General features: G+C 43.9%; 2 protein-coding genes across 8 annotated transcripts in view; one reads left to right on the forward strand and one right to left on the reverse strand.

Moving 5' to 3' along the window:
• Positions 1–10989, reverse strand: part of RIMKLB (ribosomal modification protein rimK like family member B) — a 50469-nt gene extending 39480 nt beyond the window's left edge. For 4 of the 7 annotated variants that reach the window (XM_036389645.1, XM_036389635.1, XM_036389619.1 and 1 more), the window contains exons 1-3: positions 10661–10779; positions 9151–9653; positions 2889–3109 (exon numbers count right to left, since the gene is read on the reverse strand). In XM_036389645.1, the coding sequence (XP_036245538.1) occupies positions 2889–3063 (175 nt within the window). In that variant the 5' untranslated portion in view covers positions 3064–3109; positions 9151–9653; positions 10661–10779. Of the gene's footprint in view, positions 1–2888; positions 3110–9150; positions 9654–10660; positions 10780–10867 lie in introns of those variants that run through there. The other 3 variants (XM_036389626.2, XM_036389665.1, XM_036389675.2) reach the window with 3 other exon arrangements.
• Positions 9115–11371, forward strand: LOC118685319 (basic proline-rich protein-like). The gene is made up of 2 exons (XM_036380797.1): positions 9115–9160; positions 10440–11371. Exons 1-2 carry the CDS (start codon positions 9115–9117, stop codon positions 11369–11371), a joined length of 978 nt encoding a protein of 325 aa, XP_036236690.1.
• The last annotated feature ends 3491 nt before the right edge of the window (positions 11372–14862 follow it).

Raw genomic sequence — 14862 nt, forward strand, 5'->3', positions numbered from 1 at the left:
CATACAGGTTCACCATGTGGCTGCTGATATGGGGCTTGTATGGGGTATTTGGGATTTTGGGTCATCCTGAGTTTCAGCTGTGAAAGAAAAGGAACTAGCAGGGATTGCTGTGCCTACACTGTTGGTTTGCTTTGGGAATCCAGCCACACTTCCCATCCAGCCCTGCAGTACAGCAGAGACCTGCCCCAAGGAGTGGCTGCTGCTGAATCCACTGAGTGAAACAACCCCCCTCCTCCCCCTTTCTCTTTGGCTATAGCAAATCCTATCACGTCTGATAGACACAAATTTTGTAAATCTCAGCATCACAAAAGCTTCTGACTTTGGCCTGGGCATCAGTGATATCTGCATCAGTGTGCTCTACTGTTAAGGCTATAGGTCATGTGGTTTGTGGAAGGGACAATTTTCACATGTATGTATCCCATGGTTCTGCTCAATTTTCCTAAATTTAGAAGTGTCTTTTCCACTCTACCCCTGTGAAGTAAATAATTCAAGCTTTTTAATATCTTATACTAAATTTTTGGTCTCTGAAGTCTCCAGCCATGTTCCTGACAGTCAGCAAGTCCACAAGAAGGATTACTGACTCTATCATCTAAAGAAATACCAAATTTTTGAGGTTTTAAATAGCACCCTGTAGTATCCAACTTGACTGCGTAAATTCAACATTCTTCTAACAATTTACCTAAGAAATTGTCTTGGTATTAAAAGACAAAAAAAGCTCCAATCAAAGTGTGAATATATGGAAAAAAACCCAACTATTATTTCTTTCAGTATCATGCATTACCTTCAGAATTTGAGCCTTGAATTGCCAAGCTTTCAAGACAAATAATAATAGAAAAGGAAGCAAAAGCACACGATTATCCACTGAAGATATATTCTCTTCATCAACTCCTCTATGTCATAGAAAATTTTACTCAATCTGGATCCCTCACACAACAGTAGGTAACAGAAAGGGTACAGAATGCACTACCTCCTGGATTTTGTTACAGGATACCTTTTCCTAGGCCAACTGAGGTTATTAAAAAGGAAAATTAAACACAAAGCTTTTGCTTGTGTCCTCTAGCAGAAATCTTTACCAAAGCAAAAGCTCTAGAAAAAACACAACTGGAAAATTAAGAGAGAAGATTTTTCTAAAATTCTATCCACAATTTTTCAGCATTTTTATCTCACTCTTTTTCAAATGGTCAGTTATTTACATCATATTGAATGAATACTCTGTATGAGAATAATTTCCCTTTTCTTGTATTTTGTTCTAGAAATTTTCTTAATATTTCCTGTTCTTGGACTACACATTCTTCAATATTAGTTTTCCAACGTGCACCACTTTTATCATTTTCCTTGCAATAGACACAGTGCTAGGAGACATTAGACAGAAGAGAGCAGAAAGGTCCACAATTCACACTTGCCCTATTTCATTCCCCAAAAATAGACAGAAGACAGAAAAGAAGAAATCACCAAGAAATAACAAACAGTACTGAAATGCTGAAGGACTAATTATGGATCTCAGAGACTGCAGCTACAGTCCACGATGGCTGTGTTCCCATCACACACTGTCCAAAGGAAAGCACGCTCAGAGCTCAGACTTTCTGACAAGAAGTTACCTTGATTTGAAGACATCCTACAGAATTTCTATCTGTGATAAAAATCATAAGACTCCTCAGATTAAAAGACAAAATAGGTAAACAGAAGTTTAGAAATACCAGAATAAAAAATAGTGGATTTACCATGCATGTGTTTTTAGTTGATTGATTCATGCCAAAATAGGGTATAAATTCTGACCAAAGTTCTTCCCCAGAGTCAGTTTTATGATTCCCTTCCCACATATGATTACCCAAAGAGGAACAAGGTATACATGGCAGCCTCTTCTTCACAGCTGAGAGACTTTCATGTTTTCTTCCCACACAGAATTACTCTAATACAACTTTCAGAAATGTAATTCTTCCCTGGATCTCCAGCAATACATGTTTTTTGACTGATAAATGGGAAAGAGGAATGAAAGAGTTAAAGGTAAAAAAACCCACTGCAATCTCCTTGCTTTAGGAAATCCAAATTAAAAAATGTTGAAACAGAAATAAATTATAAGTGTTACACAGCTTGACATTGGTGGTATTAGTATCTTCCCATCACATAAGCTTACTATCTACAGTAACAGATAGTAAGTAATAAGATAGTAATAATCCTTTTACTTAACATTTCTAATGCAACTTAACATTTTACTTTTCCTTTTTAATCATCACAGAAAAAAAAAAGCTAGAAGAAAAATAGAACAGAATTCTTACCATTTAGTTTAAACACTGTAAATTGTAGTAATAGCTCAAATTATTTGATGCACATACTTTATCAGCACTGTTCTTTTTTGGAATTCACATAACTCCCCATCCATACAGCAGCATGCTTTAGTTATGTCACATTATAACCTCTAGTTCCATGACACTTTGTACTGTTCATTGAAAATTCCTTTTAGATTATTTCCAGTGTTTTCTATTTTGGAGCCAGAACACAAACAGAAGAAAAAAGTCCCTCTGAAACTCTTAAATGTGACCCACAAAGTTCAAGTACTGAAGTAAAAATTAAGCTCCAAGATTTCTTATTAATTCAGGGGTCCTGTAGTCCTTACCCTGGACTCACCAAAATGAAACAATCCTCCTCTCTTTTCTGCAGAGGAAAGGTAAAAATGGTTCTAATGCAAATTAGCAAACTGAACAATTATATTTGATTACCATAATACTTTCTAAAAAAAAACTGTATGATGTACATCTACATGATTTAGATGATGAATGGCAGGTAGTCTGGCATACATGGGATTTGTTATTAAACAGTACTGATGCTCCATTTTACAATCTTTTTCCAAGTACCCTTTCAGCACCCTCCCAGCCTTAGTTCATTCTCACCAAGATTTCCATCCTCAATGGTCAGGACCACCTCATCCATCACCAAGGCCCGGAAATCCAGCTCCTCTTCACAGCACTTGGCCTTCAGGGCTCTCAGGATCTCCTGCTGGGGGTAATCTTCTCTGATGCGGCGGTCTGTTAAGAACCACAGCCTGGGAGCAACTGAACTGCACATCTTGGACTTGTCTTGCAACCTTCAAGGCCTCCTTCCAACGGAACTGCTAGACAGAGGAGAAGATGAGACTCTGTTAGAGTACACAGGCTCTTATCTTCATGATCCCTGCTGTACTAAGTCCCACTTCCTCTGCACAAGTCAGTCCATTTCAACAGACTTCCAACCTCCAAGAAGCAAAATAATGTCTACACCTACTCTGCAAACAAAAGTACCAACAACAGAAACAAATCCATTTACATTCCATGAACACTAAATGCTAGAAATTAGGCCTTGGTCCTCATCCCAGCTTTCTCCTCAAGAAGTACACAAAGATGTAACTGAAAACAATTTGAATGGCCACGTCTGAAGGCCAGAATTTCAGTTTCATGATTAGGATAACTCCTTCTACTGAAATAACTCTGCCCTTCTCCTAGGCACTGCTAAAAACCCAGTGACAGACTCGAGTCGTCTCTTTCCCCCACATATAAAACAGTAGAGTGTGATAAACTCTTTATGTTAAAAAAGCAGACCAGAAGAACAGAAATTCATTCCCACAGAATGTTCCAGGTAACTATTTAGGACTGTTTTGCTCTCACAAATATTTCACATCTACTGTGAGATATACTTAGAACTATATGAAGTAGTATCCAGAACACATAATAATGGAAAAACCAATGGAACAAGGAGCACCAAAAAAATATCAGAACATTAACACACGTGAAATAAAGCAAAATCTAGGCCAGAGTTTCAGTGGTAGCCCTTTCTTGGTTCAAATCACTTTTTTTAAATCACCTTTATATATAAACAGCACTAATGAATTCAGGCCCAAGAACTGAAAACACAGTTCAAATTGAAGAATTTCAATAGGATTAGAAGAGAGGTACTTTTGCTTTGGAGCACTTGGACTATTTTTGACTGAATATATTTTTACTGAATTATTTTCAAAGCTGTAAACCAGTTACAGGTGCATAAATGGACTACTCCTTTATGTTCAAGAATACAAGCATGGTGTAGGGAACAGGAATTCTGGAGAAAACCAGAATGGTTTTCTGTACCACCTTTAAACTTTCCTATTAAAGTAAAGATGAAAAAATCATAACTTTCACCAATGTAACTCACATGAGCTCCTAGCAGAACTGAACTCTGAGATAGAAACAGGAATTTTGCCTGGTAGTCATGACTGCTGCCAGCAGACAATGTAAATATAAAACCACCTTTAGTATATAATTGCTATCACTTGATATTACAAAGAATTTTAGTTTCTGTAGCAGGTCTTAGGACAAAGGATTGTTTAGTTACAACCTTAAGAAACAGCTAGGTTTTTCTAGTATTAAAAAACTTTTTTTTTCTACCACAACAACCTTTTCTTAATAAGAAAGTAAAATTTTAAGTGGACATTTTTATTCCTGGTACTGAGAACCATAGTAACAACACACAAAGACTGTGACTTTTTTTTCATTGATTTAGTAAATGAGGTGCAACAATAAAGCCAAGAACTACAGTTCTTCATACTAACAGACTGGAAAAAGGCAGAAGCTATGGAAACACAATCGCAGATCCAGACCAGCCCTTCAATGCAGTCAAGATGTTCAAGGTAAAGCAGGAAAAAGAGCATTTGCTCCCCGCAGAAAAATGGGTGTGGGAGGTTATAAGGAGTATCTTTTGATCTCTTCAAGAACCTCTTTGTTCTTCAAAGCAGCTCGAAGTGAAAAGGACAAGATGAGGCTTGGGCTGGCAATGGCTGACATCTCTCAGACCCTGCCCCACTTGTGCCTCCCTCAACAATGCATGTCTGGACGCGGTAGTTTACAGGGAACTTCCTGGAACAACATCCTGTGCTGGGCGGCGGGACAGCCTGTGTTTCTGGGGCAGGAATGCCCCCGCCGCAGGCCCGGGGCCCGGGCACTGCCCCTCAGCGCTGCCATTTGCACAGGGGCTGGCCGGGCCCAGCAGCGCCACCTGCCGCCCCTGCCGGGCAGCGCCGCTGTGCCCCCGGCCCGGACGGGCACATCCCACAGAACCGCGGGAGAACGCCCGGGGCATGGAAAAACACACCGCACACGATTCCTCAGCGTTAAAGGAAAAAGACATAAATCAGATACCATCACATATTTCTGCCTGCTTGGGGTTTTAGTTTGGGTTTCTGTGGTTTGAGGCTTTTTCCCCCTCAGTACTGGTTCTAACGCTAATACAAGAACCAAGTATTTTCTCCCCATTTTTGCTTTCTTTGCCAATCTGATTCAAATTTTCACAAATCTCTTCTCTATGTGGCCCCACCTCCACCCCCTTAAATACACTATCACCTTTCCCTGACTGTCATTTCAGCACTTAATTCCTTAAAAATCAGCTAATATCCTTCTCTTTCCTCCATCTTCTACTTTTGAAAGAAATTAGAACATTGTCAAGAAGGGTCGTCCATATATCAATGAGGATATTAAACCAGCAGGTGTATAAAAATGCCTTGGGTATGGCTATTCATCTCTCTCCTAATACTACATGTCATTTGCTCAAAATCTTAATGGTTTTATAAATGTATATACAAAAGCTCCCATCTTATCATAAGAAAGGCAGGTAGCAATCTCAAGTCCGCAAGTAATGACTGAGAAGCTCACTTTAGAACAAGCGACAAGCCAGCAGCAGAGACAGAAACTAGCAGTCCTAAACATGGATCCTTCACCTCCAACCCAATAGCATAATTCTCTTCTACCCAAAAGAATTTCTTTTTTCAAACATTCTGCTCCTAAAACCAGAATATATTCATCAGTTTCAGTCTCACCTAATAATCTATTTTGATTGTGTAAGAAATCTCACATAAAAAAACTTACATTTACCCTATTAACCCAAACATCTTAAAAATCTCTTCCACATTCTCAAGAAAATGGTTTGTAGGAGGAAAGCTGGACTTGCAGTCAGATGCACAAAAGCATTCTGCTCTGAATTTGGATATTACTGCCAGAATTCTTCCCTGAAAACCAGCTCCACCCATTTCAATCTAAAAGACACAGCCTCAGACAATGCTGGGTGTGCAAAGAATACTTCCTAATCCATGAGAGCATCTATTGCAAAGTAACTATGGTATATATAAGGGGAAGAGCAGATGTTTAAATAACTTCAAGATGGCCACTTCAAGTGCACTTTTCACTCAAAGCTACTACAGTCAAAGTAAGTACAATCTTTCAATAACTACTTCACAGATTTATGAAATTCGAAGGCAAAAAATAATCATAAACTTAACTGCATGTAACAGACTGGGAGAAGGAAAAAGGGTGGTATCAAAGTAAAAGGTCTGTGATAAAAATCAAACTGTGTGTCACTCCAGCCAAGCAGACGCTGCCACAACTGCTTCAGGAATACACTGCGTGGAACAGATTCCTTGCAATTTATAGAGGGAATGAAAGCTCACCCCAACTTTCAGCTGTGGCACCCTTATCCTGCTTAAGCCAGGCCTTACTCCAGCAATCACACAGCAGCTTCCTTCCCTCCCCAGCACATGCAAACCTATTTCCTCCCACATTCCTTCAATCTGCAGTACACCTCTAGCAGCTGCTCTAATAAAAGCACTCACTGTGCTGCTTTTCTACTTTACATCATGTATGAATATGTTTTATTGAAATAACAGGGAATTCAGCCAATCAGATCAGCTGTCTAGAGAGATCTGGAAATCTTCTCTGAAGACCATTCTTTTTGCCTTGAAGGAGGTGTTCTCTTCAGAGAAGATTAGAGACCTCCCTCTCCCTCCAGGAATGGGAGATTGGTCTCCATGGCTCATTTACTCATTCTCCTGTCTTCAAAACCCAAAAGTAGGAGAAAAATAGACTCGTTTCTTTTTCTTTTTCACCATGATGTATTTCCCTTAAGATGAAGCAAGAAACCCATTTTTAGGAGATACTGATTAATTCATGTATTATTGATAAATGCGTAAGATAAAAGGTATCTAGTATGCAAAAAAAATTCAATATTCTTTTTGTTCACGATGCAACTACTCAATGCTTTTGTAAATTAAAAAGTCTGGGTTGTGTCTTCCCGATGGGAATAATGAATGGAATCCCAGATGTTTATAGCATCAAGGATCAATGTGATCTAGCTATTCCACCTGCTCAAGCTGTGATCTGATGTTGCAGCACACACCCACTGCCTACAGTGGGATCTGGGAAACACCTTAGTGGAACAGTTATTACCAGCAGCCCCTCCAGAATCTCCCCTTTTTTAGAGCTTGGCTCAGACTCTCAGCTACAGCACTGTGCAGATAACACAAACTCCACAGTTTTCAGTGTTTAAAAGAGAGGTAAAACCTAACTTAGTTTTAGCATACCTCTAGGCATGTTTAATTCGTACATCTGAGATACTGACAATAAAAATCTCAGGGAATTGAGAAGGAATGAGCAAAAGACTGACAGGTCACAACCACCATGGGAAAAGGAGAACTAGGAAAAACATTGCTCCAAGCACCCACCTCACTATGAGTAACATTAACAACACCATTAATGTTTATCCCTTAATACTCATTTTCAGAACAGTGCTATTCAAGCTGGAAAAGGTATTTTGACTTCCTTTTCATCATAAATTAGCTAAGGCTTGCAACTGAGTACACATTTCCAAAAAAACCAATCATCTCTACCATTACAGCAGTTTCTAGAATGGCTGGAAGGATGCATTTTAAGACAGTGAAGACCTAAGAATGGTTGGCAGATGCTTGCAAGTTACCTCCTTCAGGAGACACCTCAAGGCAGATCTGAATGATAAAGTCAATCTCAGATAGCAGACCAGTTAAACAGCTAATGAACAGTTGTCCAGCACATGACCCAGCATGTAATCCATCATACACTGTCATGGAAATCTCTGTCTCATCTTAATGAGAAGAGAGCAGTATCTGAAACATCCCAGAAACAGGACTTTGTATGTCATAGGGAGAGCAGGTCTGCAAACAGTTCACAGCTGTTTCGAGCATAAAGCACAAGTGATTTTTTTTTCCACACAAAGATACCAGAATGATGATCATCTTAAAAAAATGTTACGAAATATGTATGGATGATGAATATATCACATGGTGATAGAGAAAAGAACTGACATCTTTAGAAAAATAAATCCAAGATAAGTCAACTCGTTCCTGACAATGCTGCTTCATGGTGATGCTTAAGGCCAACATCAAGAAAAATTCCTCTTTTATGTACCAGAAACTAGTTTTCCTAAGACTGTCACATAACTGTTTGAGAATCTTTGGAAAGAACACATTTTTAAAAGGTGAAGAATCTGAAAAATTAAAATATTTCTTTAAATCCATTTTATATAATATATTGAAAAGCTGCAGCACAATCTGTCCACTGCTGCTGCATTATCATCCACCCTCTACACATGCATCGGAGAACTGAAAGTCTCTGCAGGCAGGTGAACCCCAAGCACACCTCTTTGAAAGCACATCACAGTATTCACCTCCTTTTCCCTTTGAGATTTGTAGACTGCCACAGCCAAAGGACATGGGAATATATTAATTGTTCCCATTCATTCCCACCCCTGCAGACGGGCAACTGCACTCCCCATGATGGCTTTCATCTCCTTGTCTCCACCTTTGCACTGAGTGATGTTCAAGATGCTAGCAGCAATCCTCCCAGGCACAGCTGCCTCTGAAAGGCGGACATCCACACCCCCCATCTTTCCTGCTCTGTGCTCACGCTTGCAAGTAGAAGGCAAGACTCCTCATTCACACACCCCACTTCCCGGTCACCACCGAATATTCCATTCTCTTTCCTCCCTGCAACATGAGCCCAATACTGGTCGGTATCAGCCATCCTTCTACTTTGGTCTTGGTATTTTTTCCAACAACAGGCTCTCAGCTTTTTCACGCCCCTCCACTGTCCCTGTGTGCGCACGCACACCCGGGTGCAAATAAAACACACCATTTCCTCCCACATCAGCTGCTTTTCCACCTGTGCCAGGTTCCCCCGCAGTGTGGTACAATAATACCCCCTCTCCTCCCCGATCCGTGTGTACACAGCCAGTTTTCCCTCCTCCCTTCCCCCACCCCACAGTCTCCGTGCATGCCTCTCCCAGCGCCTGGAGTGGGGGAAGGGAAACATGCACTGCGTGAATGAATGGGCTGAAGAGACTTACCAGAAATTTGGTGAGGAAGGAGTGGAAGACGAAAAAGACACTAAAGATGGGTGTTTCCTTCAGCGTGCCAAGTGCTGCTTCAGTTCTGGCTCCCTTAAGGAGGTCACGTGTCTTGCTAGGTACCCCTTTTCCTGGATCCTCTACTAAGCGAAAAGGGTGGCACCGAAGTCTCCTGGGTGCCTCCCTGCACTACACCCCAAAGGAGGGAAGGGTACTACTGAAGCTCCCAAAGCAAGCAAGCAATGATTAGCGCTCTCCTGGTCCTGTCAGGCACTGTCTAGCGGATGCCTCTGGGACCAGGGTAGATTTCTGAGGGAGGGAAGGGGGAGTAAATGAATGTTTAAAATAATTCCCAAACTGTTCTCCCCTAAGGAGCAGGGAAGGATGGGAAGGAGTAAAAAGAGTACTGGTGAAGAGCTGTAGCTTTCTATGTAAAAGAAACTCAATCCTTGTGTCTCTGCTTCCTCAGAACTAAACCCCTAAATGACTGAAGTCACCAACACCTAGGGAGGAAAAAAAAAAAAAGAAACATCCCTATTAGACATAAACATACAAAGGCATGAAATAAACTAAATCTCAAAGGAAGAAAAGGTGCTATTCAAAACAGTAAGCAAAGTCAAAAGAAAATGATGACATGAACATAATTAGGGGAAATGTGCAACTTGAAGTATTTTACACAAATCACAGAAACCAATTCTAAGGGGGAAAAGGCCCACAAAGCTAAGCAGTTTGTCCTTTTACTTAAAAATGTACGTTCAATGGATATATTAATCCATACCTACAGGGGAACATATGAGGAAATTAAGTTTCTAAACCTACAAAAACTATTCCTATTTGTTTGTGAGCCTTTAAACCTTTAAACATCTCCCCCAGAATAACCCTTAGGATTCAGATGAGACTGGAGAAAAGTACATTTCAGTTCAGAAGTGTGTATTCCTATGCATTAGGACCATGTACTCCCATGCATTAAAACCCACGCTGCCACAGAAAATAAACAGCGGTTTATAAACGATGACAAAAAAAGAAAAAACAAAAAAAAAAAAAAAAACCCAAACCAAAATAACATGTCTAGAGGATGCTTGCTTAAATGATGGAATCAATCCAAGATTAACAGAGTGGCACGCTTGGAACACGGAGCCCCTGGTAAGATCTCAGGCAGTAAAGGCACCGAGGTGCCACCAGCTCTTTTTTAAACATCGGAAAACAAAAGGGGAGAGGAAACCTAGTTGGGAAGATCTTGTTGCCAGACCCAACGCCAGCCACACACCCCCTGGCTCCATCACGTGAAGATCAGCCCCCACAGCCACCGCCGATCCCCACGGACCCGTGCGGGGACGCGGCCGCCGAGCGAGCCCGCGGGGCGGCGGCCCCCACCCCGCGCTCGCAGCGCGACCGACCCGCCCGCGGAACGCGGGTCCCGGGCCGGGGGCGCGGCCCCCCCGCCCCTCTCCCCCCTCTCCCCTCGCACCACGAGCGGCCGCCGCCGCCGCCGCCCCCCTCCGCCACCCACCTGGGCGCCCCGGCGGGCGCGGCGGGGAGGCGCGGGCAGCTCGCCCCGCTCCGCGCGCGGGGGATGCAGCACAATCACCATGGGCGCAGCGCGGCGGGGCGGGACGGCTGTGAGGGGACGGTCCCAACCACCCCCCCGCCCGCCCCCTCCCCGGGCACGGCGGACCCCACCCCCGCGGGCTCGCGCCCGCTCAGCCCGACATCTCACCCGCCCCGGGCACCGCCGAGCCTGAGGGGACCCGCGGGGCGCCCACCCCCACCCCCTCCGGCACCGGGCCTGGGAAGGAGGGCGCGGGGCGACGAAGGCTCCGGGGAGACGCGCCCCTTCCTCCCCGCCGGCGGCGCGGTCCTAGAGGGAAGCGAGCGACGCGACGCGACGCTCTGCTCGTCCCCCCCCACCACCACCCCGCCTTCCCCCTCCTCGGTGTCCCTCCTCCCCGCGGCTGAGGCGAGGAGGCCGCGGCTGTTCCCTGCACCGAGCCCCCCGCCCGCCGCCGCCTCCCGCGCTCGCTCCCGCCGCCTCACAGCGAAGCGGCGGCGGTGCCGTAACGGCCGGGCCGGGCTTGGCACGCGCGGGGCGGGCGCGGGGGAGCGCGAGGGCGGCGGCGCCGGGATGCCTCGGACCGGACCGAGCCGAACCGGACTGGACGGGCCCAAACCGGCTCGGCACGAACCGGATCGGACCGAACCGGATCGGCCCGAACCGAACTGAACTCGTGAGCGGCGGCACCACCGCTGAGGTGGCTGAGGCCACTCCTGTCTAACGGCTGAGGCCTCCCACAGAATGGGTCAAGTTGGAAGGGACCGCAGTGATCGTCTGGTCCAATCTGCCCGCTCCAGCCAGCGATCCCAGAGCACATAGCGCAGGATTGTGTCCAGACAGTTCTCAAATATCTCCAGTGAGGGAGACTCCACAGCCTTTCTGAGCAATCTGTTCCAGTGCTTGGTACCTGCACAGCAAAGTTCTTACTCATATTCAGGTGGAACTTCCAGAGAATCAGTTTCTGCCCATTGCCTCATGACCTAGTGGTTGGCACCATCAAGCAGAGCCTAGCTCCATCCCCTTGGAATCCCCCCTTTAGTTGCTTATAGACATTGCTAAGGTCCCCTCTCTTCTCGAGGCTGAACTGGCCCCACTCTCTCAGCCTTTCCTTGCAAGAGAGCTGCTCTAGTCCCCTCATCATCCTCATTCCCCCTCCAACCTGCTCCAGGAGCTTCATGTCTCTCCTTACTGAGGAACCCAGACTGGACGCTGCAGTCCAGATGCAGCCTCACTAAGGCCAAGTAGAGGGGCAGGATGACATCCCATGGCCTGCTGACAAAGCTCTTCCTCATGCTCTTCCTCACACCGCTCCTGCCCTTCTCCCCCACCCCAGACTGGGCTTCGGTCCAGCTCCCACCACCCTGGGCAGACCCCAGCCCAGATCCTGCCATGCCCACCCAGTTGCTCCGTCTGTCAGTGCAGCAAAACATACAACACCTGTTGTGCTTGTTGCTGCTGCTTTGGTATGTGGTGTGCAAAGCCAGAACCCTTGTACTTCGTGTGACAGGTAAATGTGTGACAGAACCACAGAATCGATTTGGTTGGAAAAGACCTCTGAGATCACCAAGTCCAACCTATGACCAAACACCACCATGACAGTAGATCATGGCACTGAGTGCCACATCCAGCCTTTCCTTAAACACCTCCAGGAGCAATGACTCCGCCAGCTCCCTGAGCAGATCTTTCCAATATCTAATCACACTTTCTTGTGTGAAAGTGAAGAAATTCTTCCTAATATTCAGCCTTATTCAGCCCTATTCACCTCAAGAAACCTTGCCTGGCACAGCTTAAGTCTATGTCCTCTCACCTTATGTCCTGTGACATGTCCCCCATGCCACACATCATACAGCATCATGTGCCTGACATACCCAGCGTGTAGCCAGGGCTGCACCATCCCTTGCTGCTGTCACTTCTCTAAAATAACTGCTGGCAGCAAACAAATATGACACATTCCCTTTATCAACCAACACACCTTGTTGATCAGTTTCTGTGGCACACCTACTCAGTTTCCTCAGTACCACACCCTTTTCTTTCACTATATTGTATCAGCTGTATATTTCACATTTTCCTGTGTGAACTTCTCCTTCACCCAACTTTCAGAACCTCTAGACACAACACCCACACTACACACCAGGGGAACAACATGTGTGTTCCTCAATAACCTGTGTTGCACTCCCAGCTTTGCAAATATGGGATACAGCCACTGGTCATTCCCAAACACCCATCCTACCACGAATATTCCCATTCAACCTGCTTTCTTCCACCTCTTCAGCATGTGGCAGTGCTGTCCTACCAATCTTAATTCTCTCACCTGAACGACAATTTGGTCATTTTGTTCTACAAACATCTGGGTCCTACTCCCCAAACCTCACATGTGATTCAGGCAGCTCTTCTGAAAACTATTTGCTTAATGAGTATGAGGCAAGGCTACCTCACAGATGATGTCAGAGGCCAAAATCCCAGACATCATCCAATGCTCTCCTGTCTGCTTGTGTTGCTTGCCAAGACTTCTGGCTTCTAGCGGCTGCAAGGCGGAGACCACTTCCAAATTCAGGCTCCCCTCCTTCTGTCTCTGTACAACAGCATAAGGAAAAAGATACTATCACCCACTTCAAAGCCAACTTGAAAGCACAAGTTGAGAGCAGGAGGCGATCATAGGCAAGTACCAGCAGGGTAAACTAGCAATAGATAATAGATATAGATAAAGAACACCAAAATGCTAGACAGCATTTTTGTTGTTTTGACAGTAGCAAAATACTACTTTCTTTGACAGAATTACTATACTCTGAAGCCTTCTAGAACAGAGTTCCCATGTGCATGAAGTTCGCACTTTCAAAAGTTGTAATTTCAGCCTGTGAGGTGCACGGGGTTTGTTTGCACAGAGAATTTGCTAACAAAGAGCTACTGTGGTATCGCTGCTCTGCTGAAGATTGTGCAACAACTGCACATTGCCAGCATGCACACGTATTTCAGAGTAAGAATTGCATGCTGGTTTTAAGACAGCATAAAGCAAAGAGGAAAGAAAAATGTCTGCATTAGGATTTATATAACTACTGTGACACAGTAATAGCAGAATTTTTTTCTTTTATATTTCAGTAAGCAGCCAAGTGGTAAGGCAGGTGCCTCTGCTGCTCAAACATGGTTAACAGTTTGTGGAAAGAGGAGAATTGCTCATCTGGAGAATTCAGGAATGTAGATTTTTGGCCATACAAATGCATGTTTGGTTATAAGACATCTGAGAGGAAGTCATTCTACAAGTACAGGAAAAACACTCGTCATGGTAACAGTAAGATATTTGATCTCAAACCATTTGGGATACTTCAGCTGGGTCTTACAATTATCAGTAACAATTTATTCTGCCAACTACCACTTACCTTCGTAGAGCTCTCTCATGCAAAAATGTAGCCCTGTATCCTTTTTATTACTGTTTTGTTGAACTGCTGAAATTGTAGTAGTTGAGCTTTGTCACAGGTTGTATACCCTATATCTCTAGAACAATTTCCCATCATCTAGAAAACTAAGTGAGTTTGGAATGAGTCATGACAGTCTTTTGCCCTTTCTGGAGAGGTAGAGCAGAAGAAAGGGTCAATTTATTACTTAGGATGTGCCAACCTAGGATGTGCCTACTGCTGCAGAAGCTTTTGAGTTCTTTTTTTAATAAAGAATTGTCACTGCAACTGAGTTACATGTAGATGTTATAGTTTCCAAGAATTAGGCAAGACCTTTTTTTATTTTTTCCATTATTTTTAATTTTTTCCCTTTTTTCTTTTCTCTCTTTTTTTTTTTTTTTTTTTTTTTTTTTTTTTTTTTTTTTTTGCCAGTGAAGGCAAGGTCTCTCCTGTTATCCATAAATCTATTCTCAGGACAAAATTCTTACTATTTTATTGTGCAAGAACGATATTGGACAGTGCCCCCAGTGTCAATGGTCCAGAAAGAATTCCAAGCTTCACCCTTTAGGGAAGAATTATAATTGTAGTATCAACAAGGAATGGATGCCTCTGAACACTAACAAATCCTGGCACCTTTCTTTTGAGATTTTTCCCATGCACTCTGTAATGCATAATGTAAGGACTGGTCCAAAGCCTTAATGTATGCAAAATCTGATTTCACGGTTGATTCCATGAAACATCTTTTGTCACTGAGTTCACTACAACTGCAAA

Source organism: Molothrus ater, chromosome 2 (genome assembly GCF_012460135.2).
Source record: "Molothrus ater isolate BHLD 08-10-18 breed brown headed cowbird chromosome 2, BPBGC_Mater_1.1, whole genome shotgun sequence".
Taxonomy (NCBI): Eukaryota; Metazoa; Chordata; class Aves; order Passeriformes; family Icteridae; genus Molothrus; species Molothrus ater.